This window comes from Euprymna scolopes, chromosome 17, assembly GCF_053919585.1.
Source record: "Euprymna scolopes isolate OS-2025 chromosome 17, ASM5391958v1, whole genome shotgun sequence".
NCBI classification, from domain to species: Eukaryota; Metazoa; Mollusca; class Cephalopoda; order Sepiida; family Sepiolidae; genus Euprymna; species Euprymna scolopes.
The window spans coordinates 13,947,257-13,967,807 of record NC_136498.1 but is presented as its reverse complement, the minus strand read 5'-3'; the positions used below and the strand labels follow the sequence as shown (position 1 = coordinate 13,967,807).

The 20,551-nt window shown below is 32.4% G+C and overlaps 1 protein-coding gene across 2 annotated transcripts in view; it reads right to left on the bottom strand.

Moving 5' to 3' along the window:
• LOC145296669 (solute carrier family 4 member 11-like) overlaps positions 1 to 20,052 on the bottom strand; it is an 88,814-nt gene extending 68,762 nt beyond the window's left edge. For both annotated transcript variants that reach the window (XM_080142613.1, XM_080142614.1), the window contains exons 1-3: positions 19,698 to 20,052; positions 8,006 to 8,058; positions 1,633 to 1,840 (exon numbers count right to left, since the gene is read on the bottom strand). In XM_080142613.1, coding sequence (XP_079998739.1) covers positions 1,633 to 1,840; positions 8,006 to 8,058; positions 19,698 to 19,917 — 481 coding nt within the window. In that variant the 5' untranslated portion in view covers positions 19,918 to 20,052. The remainder of the gene's footprint in view (positions 1 to 1,632; positions 1,841 to 8,005; positions 8,059 to 19,697) is intronic.
• Positions 20,053 to 20,551: the final 499 nt, after the last annotated feature.

Below are 20,551 nucleotides of genomic sequence, written 5' to 3'. Positions count from 1 at the left end.
TTATAATCTGAGAAACCATAACAGATGTATGTACGTGCGCTAAAGGTACTACGGTATTGATATATAGATGGATCTGTTCATATGTGGGTAATTCCGCCACAGCAGTACACAATTCAGAGCCATTTGCTTTTTAGTGTTCGTAGGAATTACTTTGTGATTCAGTCGCCACAAATACAACTTATGGATTCTCATGTAATAAATGTGAAAACTTAAAACAATTGATAAAGTGTTCATTTCATTTTTAATGCTTCGTAAATTGGTACAAAAGTTGAAGTTAAAAGTCAATGTTCTCTGCTCTTTTTTTGACTTCCGATTTCTGCTCCATAGGTAGGACGATGGTGACACGCAAGATACGGTCCCTTCTAATTAATGATTATCTTCCTCTCAGAGACGTCAAAGCCTATCCCACCCTTTTCCCGATGTAAAAAATGGCTTTCTTGTCCGTTTCACCATATCTAATTATCCAGTCAAATGGACAACAAAATCCAGATGTCAAAAAGAGCAGACAATTTTGATTATCACTGAGTATGCCACAAAGTTGTCTAGGAAATTTTTCCCTTGGAACGATGAACAGGTCCAAAACCTGGACCTCAAACATCTATATGTCAAAGTCAAAGTCAAAGAGTTGTTGCGGACCAGGATATAATAATACCCTAACTCGCTACAAGAAAATAATGAAACGAATGGAATTGAAGGAAACAAAAACTCAATTGATGGATAAGATAAACGTGTCATTTATTTACTGTTGAAAGAATGAATGTTTTAGATATAACATGTGTTCATTTCTGCGTGGGTGTAACCATCGTTCGTTGCGGGACTGGTGATGTAGAAAGAAAAGGAAATGTGTGTTCATCTCAAGTTCGGGTCACTATCGTTTGTTTGCGCGTGGGAAGAGAAGTGAGTAATGTAATAGAACGAGAAATGGCTGTCCATCGTGCAGACAAAGAAAAGGATAGAGGGTTGACGTCAGTTAGCAGTCAGCTACGTGAAGGTGTTCTCAGAGACCAGTAGTAGATAGAGAGAGAAAGAGTGAGAATGTGTACGTACGGTCTGTTAGCTTTTTGTCCCACATAGTAGCAAGTGGTGTGAGGTACATGCGTGCATGCCTGCCGAAACGGCGGTGGCTGGTGCACCAACCAACCACCTCGGAGGCTAGTCTGGAAAAAGGAAGAAGCCGCTTGTTGCTCTTTCTTTTATAGGTGTTTCTGGTGGTCTTTTGCACATGTGTGAATTTCCATTGAAAGGAAGTGACGTCGTCCATCTGTGTGTGTACGTGTGCGCATGTGTGAGTACATGTGTGTACGTTAGCGTGTGTGTATATACACGTGAATGTGAGTGTATGTATGCGAACGTGAATATATGTACGTGTGTGGACGTGGGCGCGTATGTTTGTGTGCGCGTATGTATATGACAATAATATAGCTTGAAATGTGAATGTGTGTTTTTGTGTGAGACTAGAAAAGGCTTGCGCAGAGTATAAAGTACGAATTTCTCATTCAAGTGAGTGTTAATTTATCTAAAGTTTAACTTAACAAGCCTAGGCGATCATTTTCCCAGGCATTATCTTCTTTTAATGTTTAAAAAAGAACTAAGATTTTTTTTTGTTTTGTAATTTATTTCTAATCCACTTACCTCGGTTCAAGGCGAAGATTGACTTCATGAGATTGGCCATGTTGAGTACGAGCGGTTGTCTTTTCTCCAGTATCTGCTCAATCATCAGTTGAACAATGTCTTCCGTGTTGCTTTCGTCAACATCCAGCAGCAACAACGTGTTGCACAGATAATGGTCGATATCTTTATGGGCGCGTAATTCCAGAGAGAAATCCTTCAAAGCCAGTGGCTGTAAAGAAAAACGAAAGAATGTGTTTTTTTTTCATCTTTCTTTTACAAATAAGCCATCGCTTATCAAAGCCAAAAGCAGCTCGAGGATAAAGGTTAATAAATGAAGCTGCTCTCCTTTAACAATTACAAGAAGACTCTCCAACCACCGATATCCATGATAAATAACACCCTACCTGAGAATTTGTCCTTCAAACCCCTTGGCTTAACATTCACAGACAATATGAATTGGAACAAATACATTGAGATCATTACAAAGGCTGCTGCAAAGCAGGTGGGTTCTATCGTGCTAAAAGATTACTCACACCTGAGAGTATCATGTACTTCTACAAGGCCACTATTCACTCATAGATGGAGTATTTTTGCCACAATCTGAGCTGGGGCATCTGCACTAGACTCTCCCTCTTGGAGTCCAAAAAAGAGTTTTCAATCTAATAAGTTCCACTTCGTCAACTAAGCTCCAGCCCCTGTTCCATCGCCACAATGTTCCATCCCTATGCCTTGTTTTACAAGTGTTTTAACGGAATGTGTTCTAATGACCTTGTTGCATTTGTGTCCCCTCGACAAACCTGTTTAGCAACAAAATCACACCCCTTCATTATTGAGGTCCCTAAATACCAGAAAGCCTTTTACTCTAGTAGTTTCTTCCCTTGAATAGCTAGACTTTGAAATTTTCCTCCCTGTTGCCTACTTCCCTGACTGTACTGATATGCAGAAGTTTAAATGTAATGTAAACCAACATCTTGTTAATCTTTCCTAGGTATGGTTCCAAATAGTAGCCCCTTATGTGCAATATGCCTTGTTAGGGGTGAACGTGAGTAAAAAAATAAAATGTCAGGTAGCTGATAAGATAAGACAACACTGTGATGACCAGTAATGGTGAAAATTGGGCAGAAATTTGAGAGGACGGCTTAACAAGAATTTGTTTGCATTGAACTTCAAAGTGACCATATTGTTGTCAGCTGAGAAGCAGCCCTGTGATATTGTGTTCCACAGACAGGCAGTTCTTGGAAAGAAACTCTGCTCATGGAATTTTTGTTTAGTTTTAGGCACAGAAAGAGAGTTTTAGTACGTCACCATTATCTGTCCTTAGATAACTCTCCAAAAAAGGAAGTTCCAAAAAGAACCCCTGGGTTGTGGCGCACAAGATATTAAAACAATAAAAAAAAAGACAAGTCGCCATTATCACTGATGACCCTGCATCAGATGTTCTTCCTAAATAATAAAATAATATTTTATGTAGGGGAAATTGTGGACTGATTATAACTAGACGAGTGTTTGTTGTAAATATTTTACATGGGGGTGGACCAGACCATAGATTGAAGCTCAGCCGAGCAGCTGATTTAAAATTTTCAAACGTGAAAACGCCTCATTCCTAACTTGAAAACAGATATTGTCATTTCCTAAAACTGCTTTCATAGGAAACATATTAAAACTATAACATTTTTATATACGCGTGTTGCTTACAGTATGGTAAAAGTACAGAATAGTTAACACTTGAGAATTCGTAAATTAACAAACAGTAATTGATATAAAACGCATTAGAATAAAATTCTTTACTGAACCCACCCAGTTTTAATCTGTGAAAGCGTTTAGTAAGACATTTCTAAACTTTAAGAGTACAGAATAGTTAACACTGGCGAAATGTAAACACAAATTTCATAAATCAAACTTCTTTCCTAGAACTGCCTGCCCGTGGAACTTTGTTCTGACTGTCTGCTTTCCAGCTAACAACAACATAGCCGTCTTCAAGTTCAATGTAAACAAGTTCTTGTAGAGCCATACCTTTAAATAATTCTACTCAGTTGTCACCACTAAATATCATTAATCCTTATCCTCAAATGGCCTTCGGTTCTTAATAAGTGGTGACTCCCTTTAAAAAATATTTAATAAAAAAGCAACTTAAAAACTAAACAAAATGGCAGAATCTACATAGGTTTAACAGTTGTAAATGATTTGTACAAAAGTTTTTATTAAAAATCATTTACACCCGTTAAAACAATGCGGGTTGATTTGAATGCGATTTATACAAATTATGTCTTGTTTTTCATTTAAATCTTCTCAAGTTTTAACTATCCTGTACTTTTACTGTGGATACATCAGCTAATGTTTATTTTGTGGAAAAATATTCGTAGGGAGAAATAACAGGATAAGTCATAAAAAGGATGTATTGTATACAAGGAGTATTGTATACAAGTTAACTTTTTAGAGTAAATTAACCTTTCCTCTGGTCCACTTACTTTACATCCTGAGCACTCAATATGTGTGCCTTGAATAGTCTTCGCCTTTTTGTAAATCAAACTCTACAGTGTTTACACAAAAAAACATCTGAGCAAAAAAAACTAGAAAGAGAATACTTTTTTTTTTAAATAGTCACCATTTATCAAGGCCTGCAATAACCTTGATTCTAGTAAAGCAACTGGCCCTGATGGCGTTTCAATCATAGTGCTGAAAAAATTTCAACAAGAATTAGCTCCCATACTTACAAAGCTGTCTGAGCATTATCTTAAGAAGCGCTTCCCAACACCATAGAAAACCTCATTAGTCTCCCCCATGTTTACAAATTCAGGTGATTGCTCATCTACCTTTTAGTACAGACCAATCTGTCTCCTGTGCATCAAGAGTAAGTTGCTGGAATCCGTGTAAAATAGAGAAGTAGTCAACCATATTGTTTTTCTTAATTTAAAAAAAAAGAACTTCAAAATGTTTTTTTTAAGTTTTTAAGCCTTAAAAACTTAATTAGAAAATAATCAACCTAAAAGAGTTTTTTTAAAAACAGTTTTCATATTGTTTTTCTTAATTTTTATAAAACAGTTTTCATGTTGTTTTTCTTTAAACAGTTTTCATATTGTTTCTCTTAATTTTTTAAAAACAGTTTTCATATTGTTCTTCTTAATTTTTTTAAAACAGTTATCATATTGTTTTTCTTAATTTTTTAAAAACAGTTATCATATTGTTTTTCTTAATTTTTATAAAACAGTTTTCATGTTGTTTTTCTTTAAACAGTTTTCATATTGTTTCTCTTAATTTTTTAAAAACAGTTTTCATATTGTTCTTCTTAATTTTTTAAAAACAGTTTTGATATTGTTTTTCTTAATTTTTTAAAAACAGTTATCATATTGTTTTTCTTAATTTTTTAAAAACAGTTTTCATATTGTTTTTCTTAATGTTTTTAAAAACAGTTTTCATATTGTTTTTCTTAATTTTTTAAACAGTTTTCATATTGTTTTTCTTAATTTTTTTTAAACAGTTTTCATATTGTTTTTCTTAATTTTTTTAAAAACAGTTTTCATATTGTTTTTCTTAATTTTTTAAAAACAGTTTTCATATTGTTTTTCTTAATTTTTTTTAAAACGTTTTCATATTGTTTTTCTTAATGTTTTTAAAAAAGTTTTCATATTGTTTTTCTTAATTTCTTAAAAACAGTTTTCATATTGTTTTTCTTAATTATTTTAAACAGTTTTTGTATTGTTTTCTTAATTATTTTTAAAAAGTTTTCATAGTGTTTTTCTTAATTTTTTTAAACAGTTTTCATATTGTTTTTCTTAATTTTTTTAAAAACAGTTTTCATATTGTTTTTCTTAATGTTTTTAAAAACAGTTTTCATATTGTTTTTCTTAATCTTTTTAAAAACAGTTTTCATATTGTTTTTCTTAATTTTTAAAAACAGTTTTCATAGTGTTTTTCTTAATTTTTTAAAAACAGTTTTCATGTTGTTTTTCTTAATCTTTTTAAAAACAGTTTTCATATTGTTTTTCTTAATTTTTTAAAAACAGTTTTCATATTGTTTTTCTTAATTTTTTTAAAAAGTTTTCATATTGTTTTTCTTAATTTTTTAAAAACAGTTTTCATATTGTTTTTCTTAATTTTTTAAAAACAGTTTTCATATTGTTTTTCTTAATTTTTTAAAAACAGTTTTCATATTGTTTTTCTTAATTTTTTAAAAACAGTTTTTATATTGTTTTTTAATTTTTTAAAAACAGTTGTCATATTGTTTTTCTTAATCTTTTTAAAAACAGTTTTCATATTGTTTTTCTTAATTTTTTAAAAACAGTTGTCATATTGTTTTTCTTAATCTTTTTAAAAACAGTTTTCATATTGTTTTTTAATTTTTTAAAAACAGTTGTCATAGTGTTTTTCTTAATTTTTTAAAAACAGTTTTCATGTTGTTTTTCTTAATTTTTTTAAAAACAGTTTTCATATTGTTTTTCTTAATTTTTTAAAAACAGTTTTCATATTGTTTTTCTTAATTTTTTTAAAAAGTTTTCATATTGTTTTTCTTAATTTTTTAAAAACAGTTTTCATATTGTTTTTCTTAATTTTTTAAAAACAGTTTTCATATTGTTTTTCTTAATTTTTTAAAAACAGTTTTCATATTGTTTTTCTTAATTTTTTAAAAACAGTTTTCATATTGTTTTTCTTAATCTTTTTAAAAACAGTTTTCATATTGTTTTTCTTAATTTTTTAAAAACAGTTTTCATATTGTTTTTCTTAATTTTTTAAAAACAGTTTTCATATTGTTTTTCTTAATTTTTTAAAAACAGTTTTCATATTGTTTTTCTTAATTTTTTAAAAACAGTTTTCATATTGTTTTTCTTAATTTTTTAAAAACAGTTTTCATATTGTTTTTCTTAATTTTTTAAAAACAGTTTTCATATCGTTTTTCTTAATTTTTTAAAAACAGTTTTTATATTGTTTTTTAATTTTTTAAAAACAGTTTTCATATTGTTTTTCTTAATCTTTTTAAAAACAGTTTTCATATTGTTTTTCTTAATTTTTTAAAAACAGTTGTCATATTGTTTTTCTTAATCTTTTTAAAAACAGTTTTCATATTGTTTTTTAATTTTTTAAAAACAGTTGTCATATTGTTTTTCTTAATTTTTTAAAAACAGTTTTCATATTGTTTTTCTTAATCTTTTTAAAAACAGTTTTCATATTGTTTTTCTTAATTTTTTAAAAACAGTTTTCATATTGTTTTTCTTAATTTTTTAAAAACAGTTTTCATATTGTTTTTCTTAATTTTTTAAAAACAGTTTTCATATTGTTTTTCTTAATCTTTTTAAAAACAGTTTTCATATTGGTTTTCTTAATTTTTTAAAAACAGTTTTCATATTGTTTTTCTTAATCTTTTTAAAAACAGTTTTCATATTGTTTTTTAATTTTTTAAAAACAGTTTTCATATTGTTTTTCTTAATTTTTTAAAAATAGTTTTCATATTGTTTTTCTTAATTTAAAAAAAAAATGTTTTTATATTGTTTTTCTTAATTTTTAAAAAAAATATTATAAAATCTTTATAAAAATGTGGCTGTCCCTCCACCGTATTGGCCAGTTTTTTGAATCGGCGATTCCAAAATGGCCCGACCGAATTGGTCATGCCAAAATGTCTTATTTCCTAAAAAGTGTTAATTTGCAAAATGGAATTGTTTCAGTTATTCTTAATTCCTCGGCAAAAGTGGGCTATTTTCAAATATGCATGACAGGCAGCCTAAAAACCATCTCATAAAAATGGTTCAATGTTTTTTTTTTGTTTTGGTAATCATTTAAGACAAGGTGTGAAGCTATTTGATGTAAGGATCTGAGAGGAACGAAACATGATTATCACAAAAACAAAAGATGCCTACTGACCTTAATTTTAAAAAGATCAAGGCTGCAAGTAGGAGGAAAACAGTGAGCAGGTGAGGAGTTCCACAGCCTGCAGTTCTTGAAAAGAAGCTGTTGGAATAAGAAGCTGCATTTCAATGAGGTATCAAAGCAGTGAATTGATGAAGACCACTAAACCAACAAGTCAAACAAGCTGGAACAAAGGAAGCAGTGAATAGATCAGACGATTCTGAAGAACACATGCCATAATAGTATTTATAGAAAAGACTGAGACTAGCAACATCACACCTGGTAGAAAGTGATAGCAGTGAAGAAGAAAAGGTGGAGCCAATCAAAATTACAGATACATTTCTGCACCTTTTCAAGAACCCTCCAATAAGACAGATTCACCAGCCGAAATATGACAACAGTGCTCCATACATGGTCTGCTAGTAGATTTGTAGAGGTAGAGAATAGTCTCAGCTGTGAGAAGTGTTTTAAAGTGATAGAGAGACGTGATCTTAGGGAAGCAGAAAGAGCAATAAATAATAATGTCTAATAAATATATCAAAAGAAAAATACAAACCTTATATGTCCTATACATCAGTTCCTCGGCATCCATGTCTCCATTAGGAGTATCTAGGGATAAAAGAGAGAGAGGAAGAACGAAAAAGTATGGATGTATTGAAGGATAACAATATTGAGAGTAATATGAGTAAATGTAGGTATGTATTTGCGTATTCCTTTAGCGTCCGCTGCCATTTGTATTTTTCAAATATACCGATAAACATTGAATGTTTTTGAACCGATTAAACATTATACATTACATAAAAACACTAAAATCTTATCCAGTTAGGTAGAACATTTATTTTTCTTGCCTTTGATAACATTTATTTGTTATATATTTATTTTTTGACAACTTCTTTGTATCTGTGTTTAGTAATATAAACCATTTTCATTTAATGTAACGTTTAGTCGGCCTGAAAAACAGTGTTTATCAGTGTGTTTGAAAGCTACAAATGGTGGCGGACACTGTTGATTACATTAAGTTAGAGAAAGTGAGTTAAAACTAAAAAATTATACAAAATACTGTCTGAAACTCACCGATTATGCCAGTCTATGTCATGGTAACATATATTCGGTAGGTTTCTGACATTGTTTTGTATAGTTTTTAGTTTTCAACTTACTTTCCCAAACTTAACGTATTCAACAGAATCCGCGACCATTTCTGTTTTTCGAGCCGATTAAACATTTTACATTACAAAAAAACACTAAACAATTATCCAGTTAGGTAGAAACGTAACTTGCTTTCATTTATTTGTTTTTGGACAACTTTTTCGAATCTGTGTATAGTAACCCCCCCATCACCCAAATATTAATTACTAACTCACATTTTTGTATACAGAAAAGAAAAAAACAAAACATTTAGCGTTTCAACATTTTTGCTATGTTCGGCTTCATCCACTGATTGTTGGTCGAGCCCAAGCCATGATTGACGGTAATCCCGAGGATCAGGATCCAATTCTGCAAGAGTACCATTTTTTTTCATTTTCGCCTTTTTTTTTCACTTTGGAGTGGATTGCTGTACTAAGAATATAAGAAACATGCATTTTCTCTTTTTATTAGATTTTTCCATTACACCAAACTGAGCCACTGCAATGCGTGGCAGGGTACAGCTAGTATATATATATATATATATATATATATATATATATATATATATATATATATATATATATGTATATATATATATATATATTTATGGAAATATGTTTATTCAATTATATTTCACCTTTTATTTATACTAATCCTTTCATTTTTGAAGCTCAATGTAACTACAGAGCATATAACAAATAAATGACAAAGTCTATATTCCAAATTCAAAGATGTTGACTATCTTCCCATTTATTCCTCTAAGTAAGTTGGCAGACACAATTCTTGACAGAACCTGTTTCAATATCATTCATGTAATTATTATGTCAATTATTGTATTTATTTTACTCTTAACTCATCAGAAGAAAAAACACTTATCAATTTTAAAAGAAAATGAAGGCATATGGGCATGATTATAAAATCTGATATTGGGAGAGAAGTTGAAATTACCTTTTTCCATTTTATTATGCCATCTTTTCAGGTGCTGTCAAGAGGTGTGCATGTCAACTTACTTAAAGGAATAAACAGTAAGATGGTCAACACTTTGAAATTTTGTATATATATATATATTCAGTCATCATAATAATACAATTTGCAATTCACTCTGATCCATTTCGGTGGAATAAAAATAAGGCACACGAGGGGCGTTCCAAAAGTGATTCCTTATTTTTATTCCCCCGAAATGGATCAGAGTGGATTGCAAATTGTATTATTATGATGACTGAATTCATGCATTCATAACCTGAAAGTTTCATCTCTCTGTTGCAGATATTGACGGTATAAAATTCTAAGAAATCAACCTCTGTCATGAACGTGCATCAGAAGCAGAGATGTGTCATTGAATTCCTGGCAAAAATGCATTGAGAATGGTGATGAGTATGTAGAAAAATAAATTCTGGAGCATGCTCGTTTTAATGGTACCACTCTCATCTTCGTAGCTTTTCAACTTTTTGAGTAAAAAAAAAAAATAGAAGGTTTTACTTTTGGAACGACCCTCGTATATATATATATATATATATATATATATATATATATATATATATATATATATATATATATATATATATATATATATATATATATGTAAACTGGCTGTATATACTTGGTGCTGCCGGGTCGAAACATATTGCCGAGTGGAGGGTTTAGTCACGTACTATTTAAGATACACAGAATATCCTAACTTGTTACAATTCTCCTGATAGTGAACCATGTGTTGAATTTATGGAAGTATAAAACACATCCATCTTCATCTACGAAAATCAATCGGGGAAAATAACTATCATAGTTTAAAGAGGAAATAACTCTCATAGCTTAAATAAATAAAGCTTACTTCCGGTTTTAAACGCAACTGATGTTGGAAAGTAATATTTAAATATAAATTAAATTAAAAATAAATTAAATTCAAAATAAAATAAATAAATCAACTTTAAATAACTACTAAAGCATTTCTATAACTAACAATCATTAATAATTCTTGAAATAGATTTTCTTTGGTGTAATATGTAAATGAGATGATTTCTTTAATGTAGATTCCTTTGAATAGAAAGTATATACAGAAATCATGCTGGAATGTAAGTGTATAAAAGTCCGTTTTCAGTATGAAAATAAATTTGTGAAGCAGCATACTTTCTGTACATATTAATCAAATTGTGAACAAACAAACAAACAAACAAACAGGAATACAACTTTATTATAATAAACATAAACATACCTAACATTATATAAATACTAGTTGGGATACTCATTCCAGGATGTGTTCATAATAATCAGACACACATGAAAACTTCAATAAATACAAGTGGATCACATCGCCAAAATGCCCAGAATATAAAATCGATCTCGAAATCTGATGAGAGAGTGACATTTACTCTCTCTTACAGCCCCTTTCTCACAGCAGAGACGTTGTTAGTCTATCTCTCTGTGTTTTAGGGAAGTGAGTCTTTGAGCCTGGCAAAGAAGGCACGCTAATATATGCACATTTATTACACTATCTAGTCCATTTAAACACTCAGAAACTCCTACACCCTTTTCTTATAGAAGAGACATTACTAATCTCTCTCTCTCTCTCTCTCTCTCTCTCTCTCTCTCTCTCTATATATATATATATATATATATATATATATATATATATATATATATATATATATATATATATACTCGGGTTTTTTTTATTCAAAAGTAATGGACTAATGAATTCAACGAGGTTGTTAGATAGTGCTCAATAAAAAGAGCTGATAATACTTGTTTATTGTTATATAAACATGGTCACATCCTGCTGCTACATGTGACCATGTTTATATAACAATAAACAAGTATATATATATATATATATATATCGTTATTTCTATGAAAGGTTCTCCATTTCAATATCAACAAGTTGTTATCAAATAACGCCCATAGGTAATAATCAGTTAATAATATTAATTAGTACTCCCAAAGCGTTCGTAATCTTTCGACTGATAATCATTTCAGTCTCCTTAATTCTTAGCCTTCAGTGGCTTTTGGCCTTGATAACCGGTGATTCAGTAATTAAAAAAAAAATAGTGAAAAAATAGATATTACATTTTGAAGTTATGAGCTTAGAAAATTTATAATTTCGTTGAGTTAATCCTCCATTAGATAATCTTAATCCTTTAAGCCCTGGATTTATTTTCATATGATACGTGTTTGGGCAGGTTTTCTATGTTAAAAATTTGTAGTTTTGCGAAACACAGTGGAGGGAATGACTGTCTGTGGTGAATGTAAGAGATTTGGAACTATAGACGTGGGGTAAAAACATGATTACTTTATTATATACTAGCAGTACCCCTTAACCAGCGTGCCCCTACCCCCTCGAAAAAAAAATTTAAGTATGGTTGTTGTTGATGTTGTTGCTGTATCCCAACCTCCTTGTGTTACAAACAGCTTTTGGAATAGTATAGTAAGGGTAATGAGCAACCCCCAGCCGTAAAAACAATAATTAAAAAATAGCAGTGAGGGGCAAAAGAAAAAAAAATAGGCGCAGTAGGCAGCCCGGGTGGAGGGAGGTGTAAAAAAAAGCAAAAAACATCCATTTAGCCATTGAAGCTGTGGTAATGTTGACTGGTTACTTACCAGCTTCCGCGACTAAAAAATAGTTTGTCTCAAAGTTTTATTAAGAAGCAGAAATTTATATAAGAATGAAAACATGGAATCCTATCCTAAGGAAATGAAACGACACGAAACTTCTTTCGTGTAGTAATTGTCTGTATTTATTCGTGTAGTTATCAATTATTATTTTTTAAATTAATTACTGCAATACTTGGTTTCAATTATTTGACCTATCACTGTAAAAACAAACAAACAAAAAAAAAAAAATGAAAAATAAAAATAAATCCAAAAAACAAATAAAAGAAAACATCACAAAAGCAAATGAAGGTTTATCGTTTCATTTCGATACTAAAAAAAACAAATATAAAAAGGGAAAAAAATCAATAAAACTGTTTGAATTCAATAATAAAAATAACTGAGAAAAATGGAGAAAAAAACATGAAATGTTATACGTATTTATCGCAAGGTATAACCATGTTTAAATGTTAAAACTTAAAAAAAAAAACAATCCGTTACATGGGTGTGAACGTTAAACTTATAGGTTATGACGCAACCTCGATATCCATTGCTCCATGATGATGGCATCGAAATAACACCAGGTTTGTTTTCTATTTAAATCTAATAATGGGACGCAGTAATGAAATGAGGTCAATCTGTAACAATGATTCAATCTCTCTCTCTCTCTCTCTCTCTCTCTCTCTCTCTCTCTCTCTCTCTCTCTACCTTTACGATGACTTTCTCTCTCTCTCTCCCTCTTTCTGCTTCTGTCGGTCTATCTGTCTTTTTGTCTGTCTGTCTGTCTCTTTCCCTCTCACTGTCCCTCTCTGTCTCTCTTTCTCTCGTTTCGGTACAGTGTTCAAATGTAAACAAAAGATATAACTCTCACTCTGGCTCTGTCTCTGATTCTGTCTCTGTCTATCTCTGTCGCTCACTCCCTCTCTCCCTCTAAACACATTTAGAGAGAGAGAGAGAGAGAGAGAGAGAGAAAGAGGGAGAGAGAGAAGTAAATACCTCCATGCTGCTCAGTAATCACTTTTTTTTAATGTAAAACGCTGGCTCCCTGTATCAGTAGCCACCATGTTGGATAAGGGCTTGCGCATTCATTTAAGTTTATAGAATTGTAATCTGGAATAAGAGATCGGTATGATCTAAGGCAATGAGATTAGCAGGAAAATTTATTATTTTTCAACTTGATGGACGGGAATTTAACGTTTGTGCTATTAGTTTATGAATCAGTTATGAAGCGTGTAACCACAATATCCATACCATGTGTATAAATCTCTGTGGTATTTATGGAGATCGGTCGGAGGACTTCAGCAATAGAGGGAAAAATCAGAACTACTTCCTCTGTAGGTTAATGTGATAGTGCTAGTGTAGCTCCTCGGATGGAATGTAGGATTTTATTTGAACACCTGGATGTGTCAGAAAAGTCTTTATGAAGTTACATAAGATAATGGCTAATAGGCTAGACATAAGAATAATTGTAATAAGAAATATGTATGTGGCAGCTGTTATAGTAAACCTATGGTATTTTGGTCCAGATGGGAAAAACTGTGACGTTTTTATTATATATATATATGATGATCTTATTTAGAGTAAATTGTAGTCAGATGATCCAGCACTTCCCAATTTATTACGGAAGATGTGTTCTGCTCAAATGCATCCGATGAGTACGGTTGCAGTTTTTTCTTTGAATGCCGGATATTCAATTCAATTCAATTAATTTTACAAAAAAAAAAAACGAAAACTGTAGCGTTGCAATTACTAACAAACAAATGATTAAATAGAAAAAAAAAATTCCAGCATTTTTTTTTAACACAACCATTTATTAACCTTACTCTCTCGTCTCGACACCACTTAAAATGTCTCTTCCATCAAACCTGACATGCGTTTCTCTTTCTTCCAACCACATGTTGACCACAGCCGTCCGATTCTCATCCTGGATTTTACACGTCCATTTTCTTCGACGTGCACTTTGCTTCCTCTTCCATGTGGTGCACATTTTTCTCCTTTTTTTCCTTTTCCTTCTCTTGCACATTTCCTAATTTACATATGCGATGTTTTAGGCTATTGCTGCTGCTTCTAAAATATTCGCAAGCCAGCCATCCTTTGCTGCTGCTGATATTTTCTCCACACACTCACGTGCACTATGTTACAAAACTAGCTTCAATTGCCATGTTGGCAAAGAGTGGTAGAAATGTACACAGAAGAGGATACAGTGGCCCAGCACATGCCCAAATTCACCTTGAATTGCTATGTTGTTGGCAAAGTTATTACCTCTCTGGTTCAATTGAAATCAGTAGTGAAATAGTTTCTTGTAGTGACCGGATAGACCTGTTCTGGGTATAAGAGTGCATAAAACGCCCCAACGTATATCATGATGACCATTAGGGTGAGTGTGGGATAAAATGAGATAACTCAGCATTCAAGAGAGAAAAGGTTATAATGCTATTTACTTTCATATTATTTGGATACTTCGGACAACATAGATGATTACTTCTGAATATTCAGTTCACTTAAGTATTCTAAAGTTGGATAATATTTATAAGGGACATGTAATTACTAATTTCGAAAAGAAAGTGATGGAAATCCTTTTCACTAATGACGTAAGTGCTAATAACAACTCTTTTTTTTCACACATACAAACACCCTTTCTTTCTTTCTTTCTCTCAGAGCTTACCCTTTGGCTTGTCCACTCAATATCTTTCTCTCCTTTTCCTGGGAGAGGTGTGGTCGCTCACACTGATATCTATTGGCAGTCCCCAGGGGTTTGTCTTTGCCCAGCACTGTGTGTGTGGTCTTTTATTATCTCATGTCACTTCTAATACGACCATCTCTTTTGACATATCGTAGATACTTCCAAATCTGTCTCCCTTTTTGAGACAATATAATATCTGCTTTGCCTTTAACAAGCTCATAATGACATATCGGCGTTTGGTCCTATTTTCCTAACTAAGGTTTTGCATTTCTCTGCACTCTTTCACCCCATGCCGTCCAGTCAAACAACCCCTCTCACCACAATATGCACCTCATTGCATGCATTAAGTATGACACCAATAGTATCATACTTAATGCTACATATAAAAATAATCCATCTACAAGCCAAAGTCTTTTACTTCCTTTCTCTCACCGATTCCGGTACCCGACAAGCCAAACAGATGCGTTTAAGTGTTAAAGAGTGTACAGTAGTTAATTGGACAATATAGTAATCGTTAGTAATGGAAATTTGGTAAATTTGTTAAGTAGACCAGCTCATCAAGAACTTGTTTACATTGGACTTGAAGACAACCATATTGTAGTCAGCTGGAAAGCAGGCAAACGGAAGACAGTTCCATAGGCGTGCAGTTCTAAGAAAGAAACTTTGTTCATGGAATCTATGTTTAGGCTTAGACACAGATAAAGAGTATGGGAAATTATTGATAGTGTTTTCAGCTTGATGAGTGTGTTCTTGTGAATGTTTGGTGAGGTGGGACTATAGATTGCAGCTCAGACGAGTACTCGCCATGAAAATAACGATAAAGCATAGACAGACTTGCAACATCTCCTGTGAGAAAGCGGTTGCAAGGAAGAGAAAAAGGCATCTCCTACTAGGCTGTGAAGTCTATTTTGAATTCTATCAAGGTAGTATAAGGTGTTTCTAGCAGCTCCTGCTCAGATGTAGCAACAGTACTCCATCCTTGGACGTACCTGGCTCTTATATAGGTAGAGAATTGCATCAGCAGTGAGATATCTACTGGATCGATAGAAGGATCCCACCATTTTTCCAGTGACCTTAGAAACGGATTTGATGTTTGTGTTCCATTTCAGATCAGGAGTAAAAGTTAAGCCCAGAAGCTTGTCAAAATATGAAGCCTCCCCAAAACAAGAGCCATTCATTTCAATTGATGCCAGATGGGGATCAGAGCGTTGATGATGTAAAGACAGAAGCTTGGTTTTAGATGCATTAAAAGTAAGCAGTCACATTTTCCCCCATTGTACCACATGTTCAGAGAAGAGGGAATCTTTGATGTTCTATTATATATTGTAGTGCCGTCAGCATAAATGTCTACGAATGATGTAAGGATGTGATTTGGAAGATTATTAATGTAGATCAGGAAGAGAGTTAGGCCCAGGATGAACCCCTGAGGGACTCCAACATTAATACTGTGAGCTCCTGATTTCCACCCATCAACCACTATTCTTACGAACCTATCAGAGAGAAACGATTTAATAATTGAAAAGACATTTCCAGCTATACCATAACTGGAGATCTTATGAAGTAAACCTTTATGCCATACCCTACCAAAGGCCTTTGATATGTCAAGAGCAATTGCTCCAGAAAGGAAGCCTCCGTCAAGTGATTCGCTAATCCTATGAGATATAACTGTAAGCACATCTGCTGTAGATCTAGCAGAACGGAAACCATATTCCATGTCACTAAGAAGGTTATTTTTGCTTAGATGGTTGATTACTTCTCTATTTAACACATTTAATTTAGCAACTTACTCATGACGCACAGGAGACTTATTGGCCTGTACTGAGGTGATCGGTCATCTCCCTCTCTGCTTTAATTACGAACTAATCTAGGGAAATAATCGGTTCAATGCCAGTTTCGCTTAGGAATAATATTTCTGGTTTAGTCTCCTGTAATTGGGTTTCAACCTCTGAAAGGTTAGAACGTAGACCCCTGATGTTGGAGAAGGAGACTTTGTTAGAAGTTGGAGATCTGGGTTTAATTGTGTATTTTTTCTGGAAACTTTTCATGATGGAATTTTGGGATTTGTGGAATATGTCAACAAACTTGCTTAGTGCAGGGCAAAGAGGGAAAGTAAGAGAGAAGAAAAAACGAAGAAATGTATTTTTTTTTGTAGCACATGATAAGTTAAAGCCGTAACAATTACCCATTAATATGGCATCGAGAAGCCCCACCAGAAGCTACTGCATGGTCCAGAATCCATTCATCAAATGTCAATACAGCAGCCCCAGTACTTTGCACCTTAGTCGTAAATCCAAGGTTCGGGTCACTCACTATCAGGCAGATAATGTCAGCCCAGATAAAACATTTACCTCCAGCACTCTTACTAGTGACATGACCACAAGGATACACATAGAAACAGAAAATTTCCGACATCTCTGGCGACAGTTCACACAAAATACTGCCAACATAGAATACAGCTTTTTCTTCTCCCTTTGTCAGAAAAATCATTCATTAAAAAAGTGAGGACTGAGGGATAAATAAATAAGTGAGAGTAACGGGAGCTGCCAATAATGCATCCACAATGCATTGTCTACTCTTATCTTCTCTCTTTCTCTCATTCATATATATATATATATATATATATATATATATATATATATATATATATATGTATATATATATGATGAAAATGATGGAAATAGTATTCCGACAAAATAGAGAAAATAAAAAGAAACAAACCGTATTATGTGTTCATCAACGTTTCGTCTTTATTTCGAGACTTCCTCTGGATGAATGAGATTAAGAAACAAAAAATACCAATACAAAATATTTGAAAATGTTTCACGTGCACAGTGTGACGCAGTTCTATTTCAGAGAAACGGAAAAAAGACGTTGGAAATTCAAAAAGGAGGGGGAGGGCTGGTGCTGTTTAAGAGAAGAAATTTTAACGACTATATGACGTCACTAAAATTTGAATTTCATGGTACACGAGGCCATGGGGACCAATACATCCAATAACGTGAATATTGGTATTCTGAGTACCGGTTGAAACTACGTTACATCGCCTGCACTTTAGAGAACGTTCATCTCTCCTGGAAATCTGAACATTGAAGTTCGTTTCATCCATAAATAAAATGGGGTTTCCAGTTGATTGGCAATTCAATAATTTTGAACAAAACAAACTATGTTTATTTTTATTCTCAATTGAATTTGCACTCTCGGGCAAAAATCTTACAGCTTTAAGCGTATAAGTAATCACATTTACATGCTTTGCTGCTGTAGATTTGGACAATTTGAACCCAAACTGGGCTTCAATCCTTTCAAAGATCACATTTAATGTGATCCTAGGATTTTCATCCACTAGTGCTTGAATAAAATCCAAATGCACCTGTTTGACCTTACAATTTCTAGGCTCTCCTCTTGTATCCGGTTGATTTCACTTACTAATCACTTTTTAATTACTGGTAACAGTTAATTGTTGCCAATTTTTTTTTTTTTTTTTATTCATGTCCCTTTTTTGTACATGATCGCCAATAAACAAAAAAAAACAAAAACAGAAAACAAAGATGGTTCTGCAACAGAATGGCATTTTGAACAAATGCATTGCAGGTAAAAATACTATTACATACTTACATATCATGTCGAAATTAGTATGAGTTCCAAAATTTATGAAAAATTATCCAGTAGAAGATGTGCTAGATCTATTTTCCAGAAAAAAATCATAGATAGTAGCGGTTTAACATTTTCTATTTTTTCAATGGCGGATTTTAAGGAAAGCCAGGGAGATAAGTCAGTTTGTTATATAGAATTGGTTGCACAACTCTTCCTTATCAAAACATACAATAAAACTCATTACTTTGATAAATTCTATTTTTTTTTTCAATTTTCATAATTTTTTGAGTTTATGCTAATTTTGACATGACATATAAGTATGTGAGTGTTTTATCCGAAATGCATTTGTTCGAAATTCCATTATACTGCAGAAGCACAAAAATATAATAATAATTAAAAAATAAAATAAAATATTGAATATTCATTTTCAAAGTTAATTTGGTCAAATATTTTTATCCTATGACAACTTTTAACTCTGAGGAAATCTCGTAATTTATATATGCATGGCTGAATGAAGAAGAAGAAGAAGAAGAAGAAGAAGAACAACAACAACAACAACAAGACTGGTACATAATACTAGGACTGTTTGAATACGTGAAAGAAAGAAAGAAAGATAGATAGTAAAAAAGGCCATTTTCCAGAATAGCCAAAAACAAAAAAGGGGTGAAGAAAAAAAAAATACACAACAAATAAATGTAACCACTAGCAAGATAAGTTACTCTTCTAACTATCTGAATAGTTTTGTGTCTTAACTTATTTTAGTGTGTTTTTACTTAAAAACAATAGTAGTGTGATGTCTGTTTAGTTAGAATGAAAAAAAAATGGCAGTCTCACTAGAGCAATGTCGAATACGATGATCGCTTAAAAATCAAAAATTAACAAAATACTGGTAGAAACACATCAAATAAATGTCACCGATAATGCAAAAATGTAATATTCTACCAATATTTAGTTTAATTTTCGATTTTTCAGCGATTACTAGGGATTGACAGGGCTGTAAGGAGACCACCATTTTTTTGTTCTTACTCAACAACTTTTTTTCAAAGTAAATAAACGCTTTAAAATAAGTTGAAGCATAAAAATCTAATCCAGATAGGTAGAAGAGTAACTTAATTTGCCTTTGGTAACATTCATTAGTTGCATATTTGTATTGTCACCCTTTTTTTGTTTTGTTGTTTTGTTGACTATTGTAAAAAATGCCCCCCAAAAAACATAATAAAAATAAAATTTGGAGTGCTGCAAGTATATTTAATCCATAATTTCTTACCTGCAACAACCGTGAGATAACTTCCTCCACTAATACTACACTCCTCCGATGTATCATCTCGCTGATAAGCCTCGTTGGATGTTGAAGGATACACTCCATCATGCCGACTTTGATTTCGGACAATGGTGCCATAAGCCGGCCGGGCGTGCACAATGTCCCTGTAGATCTTTTCTGGACACTCATCCTCCTCTTTAAAGTAGATGCTTGACCTTGAATTCATTGTAGGACTTGATTTAATTTTTGCCCTTGGCACTCCTCAAATGATTCTGCAACTTGAAAGTTTTTCCTCCATGATGGGTGCATACAGCGGTGGGGTGGGGTTCAAGGTGAAAGAAGTCAGATCCAAGAAGTCAGCTGTCGACTGGGGTGTTCTCTTTTTAGAGGTGATTCTGAAGGGTTTTCATGACATAGATGGTGAAGAGATTCAGAATAATCGAGTTGTTTTTCTGAAGAAATACGAAATCGAATTTTGAATCGTATTTTCAAAAGATCAGTAAACGTTTAGATGAGTTTGTTGAACTGTAATGAAAAAGAGAAAATAAAAGTTATTAACAATGTTTTTGGTTTTTACTCTTTTTCACCCCAAACAAGGCATATATATATATATTTGATGTAAAGAACTAAAAAAAATACTACTTCAAGATCAAAAACTAGTCAAAGATAAGTTTTTTTTGTTTTTTTTTACACAGTGATCACCACTTATCAAGGCCCGGAAGCCACTCAGGGATAAGGGTTATTGCAAGTACCTTATGTTAGTGTGGAGATTTGATGAAGTGTTTACTTAAGGGGGCGGTTCATTACGAATTTGTTAACGTTGGACTTGAAGACATCCAAGTTGTAGTCCGGTGGGAAGC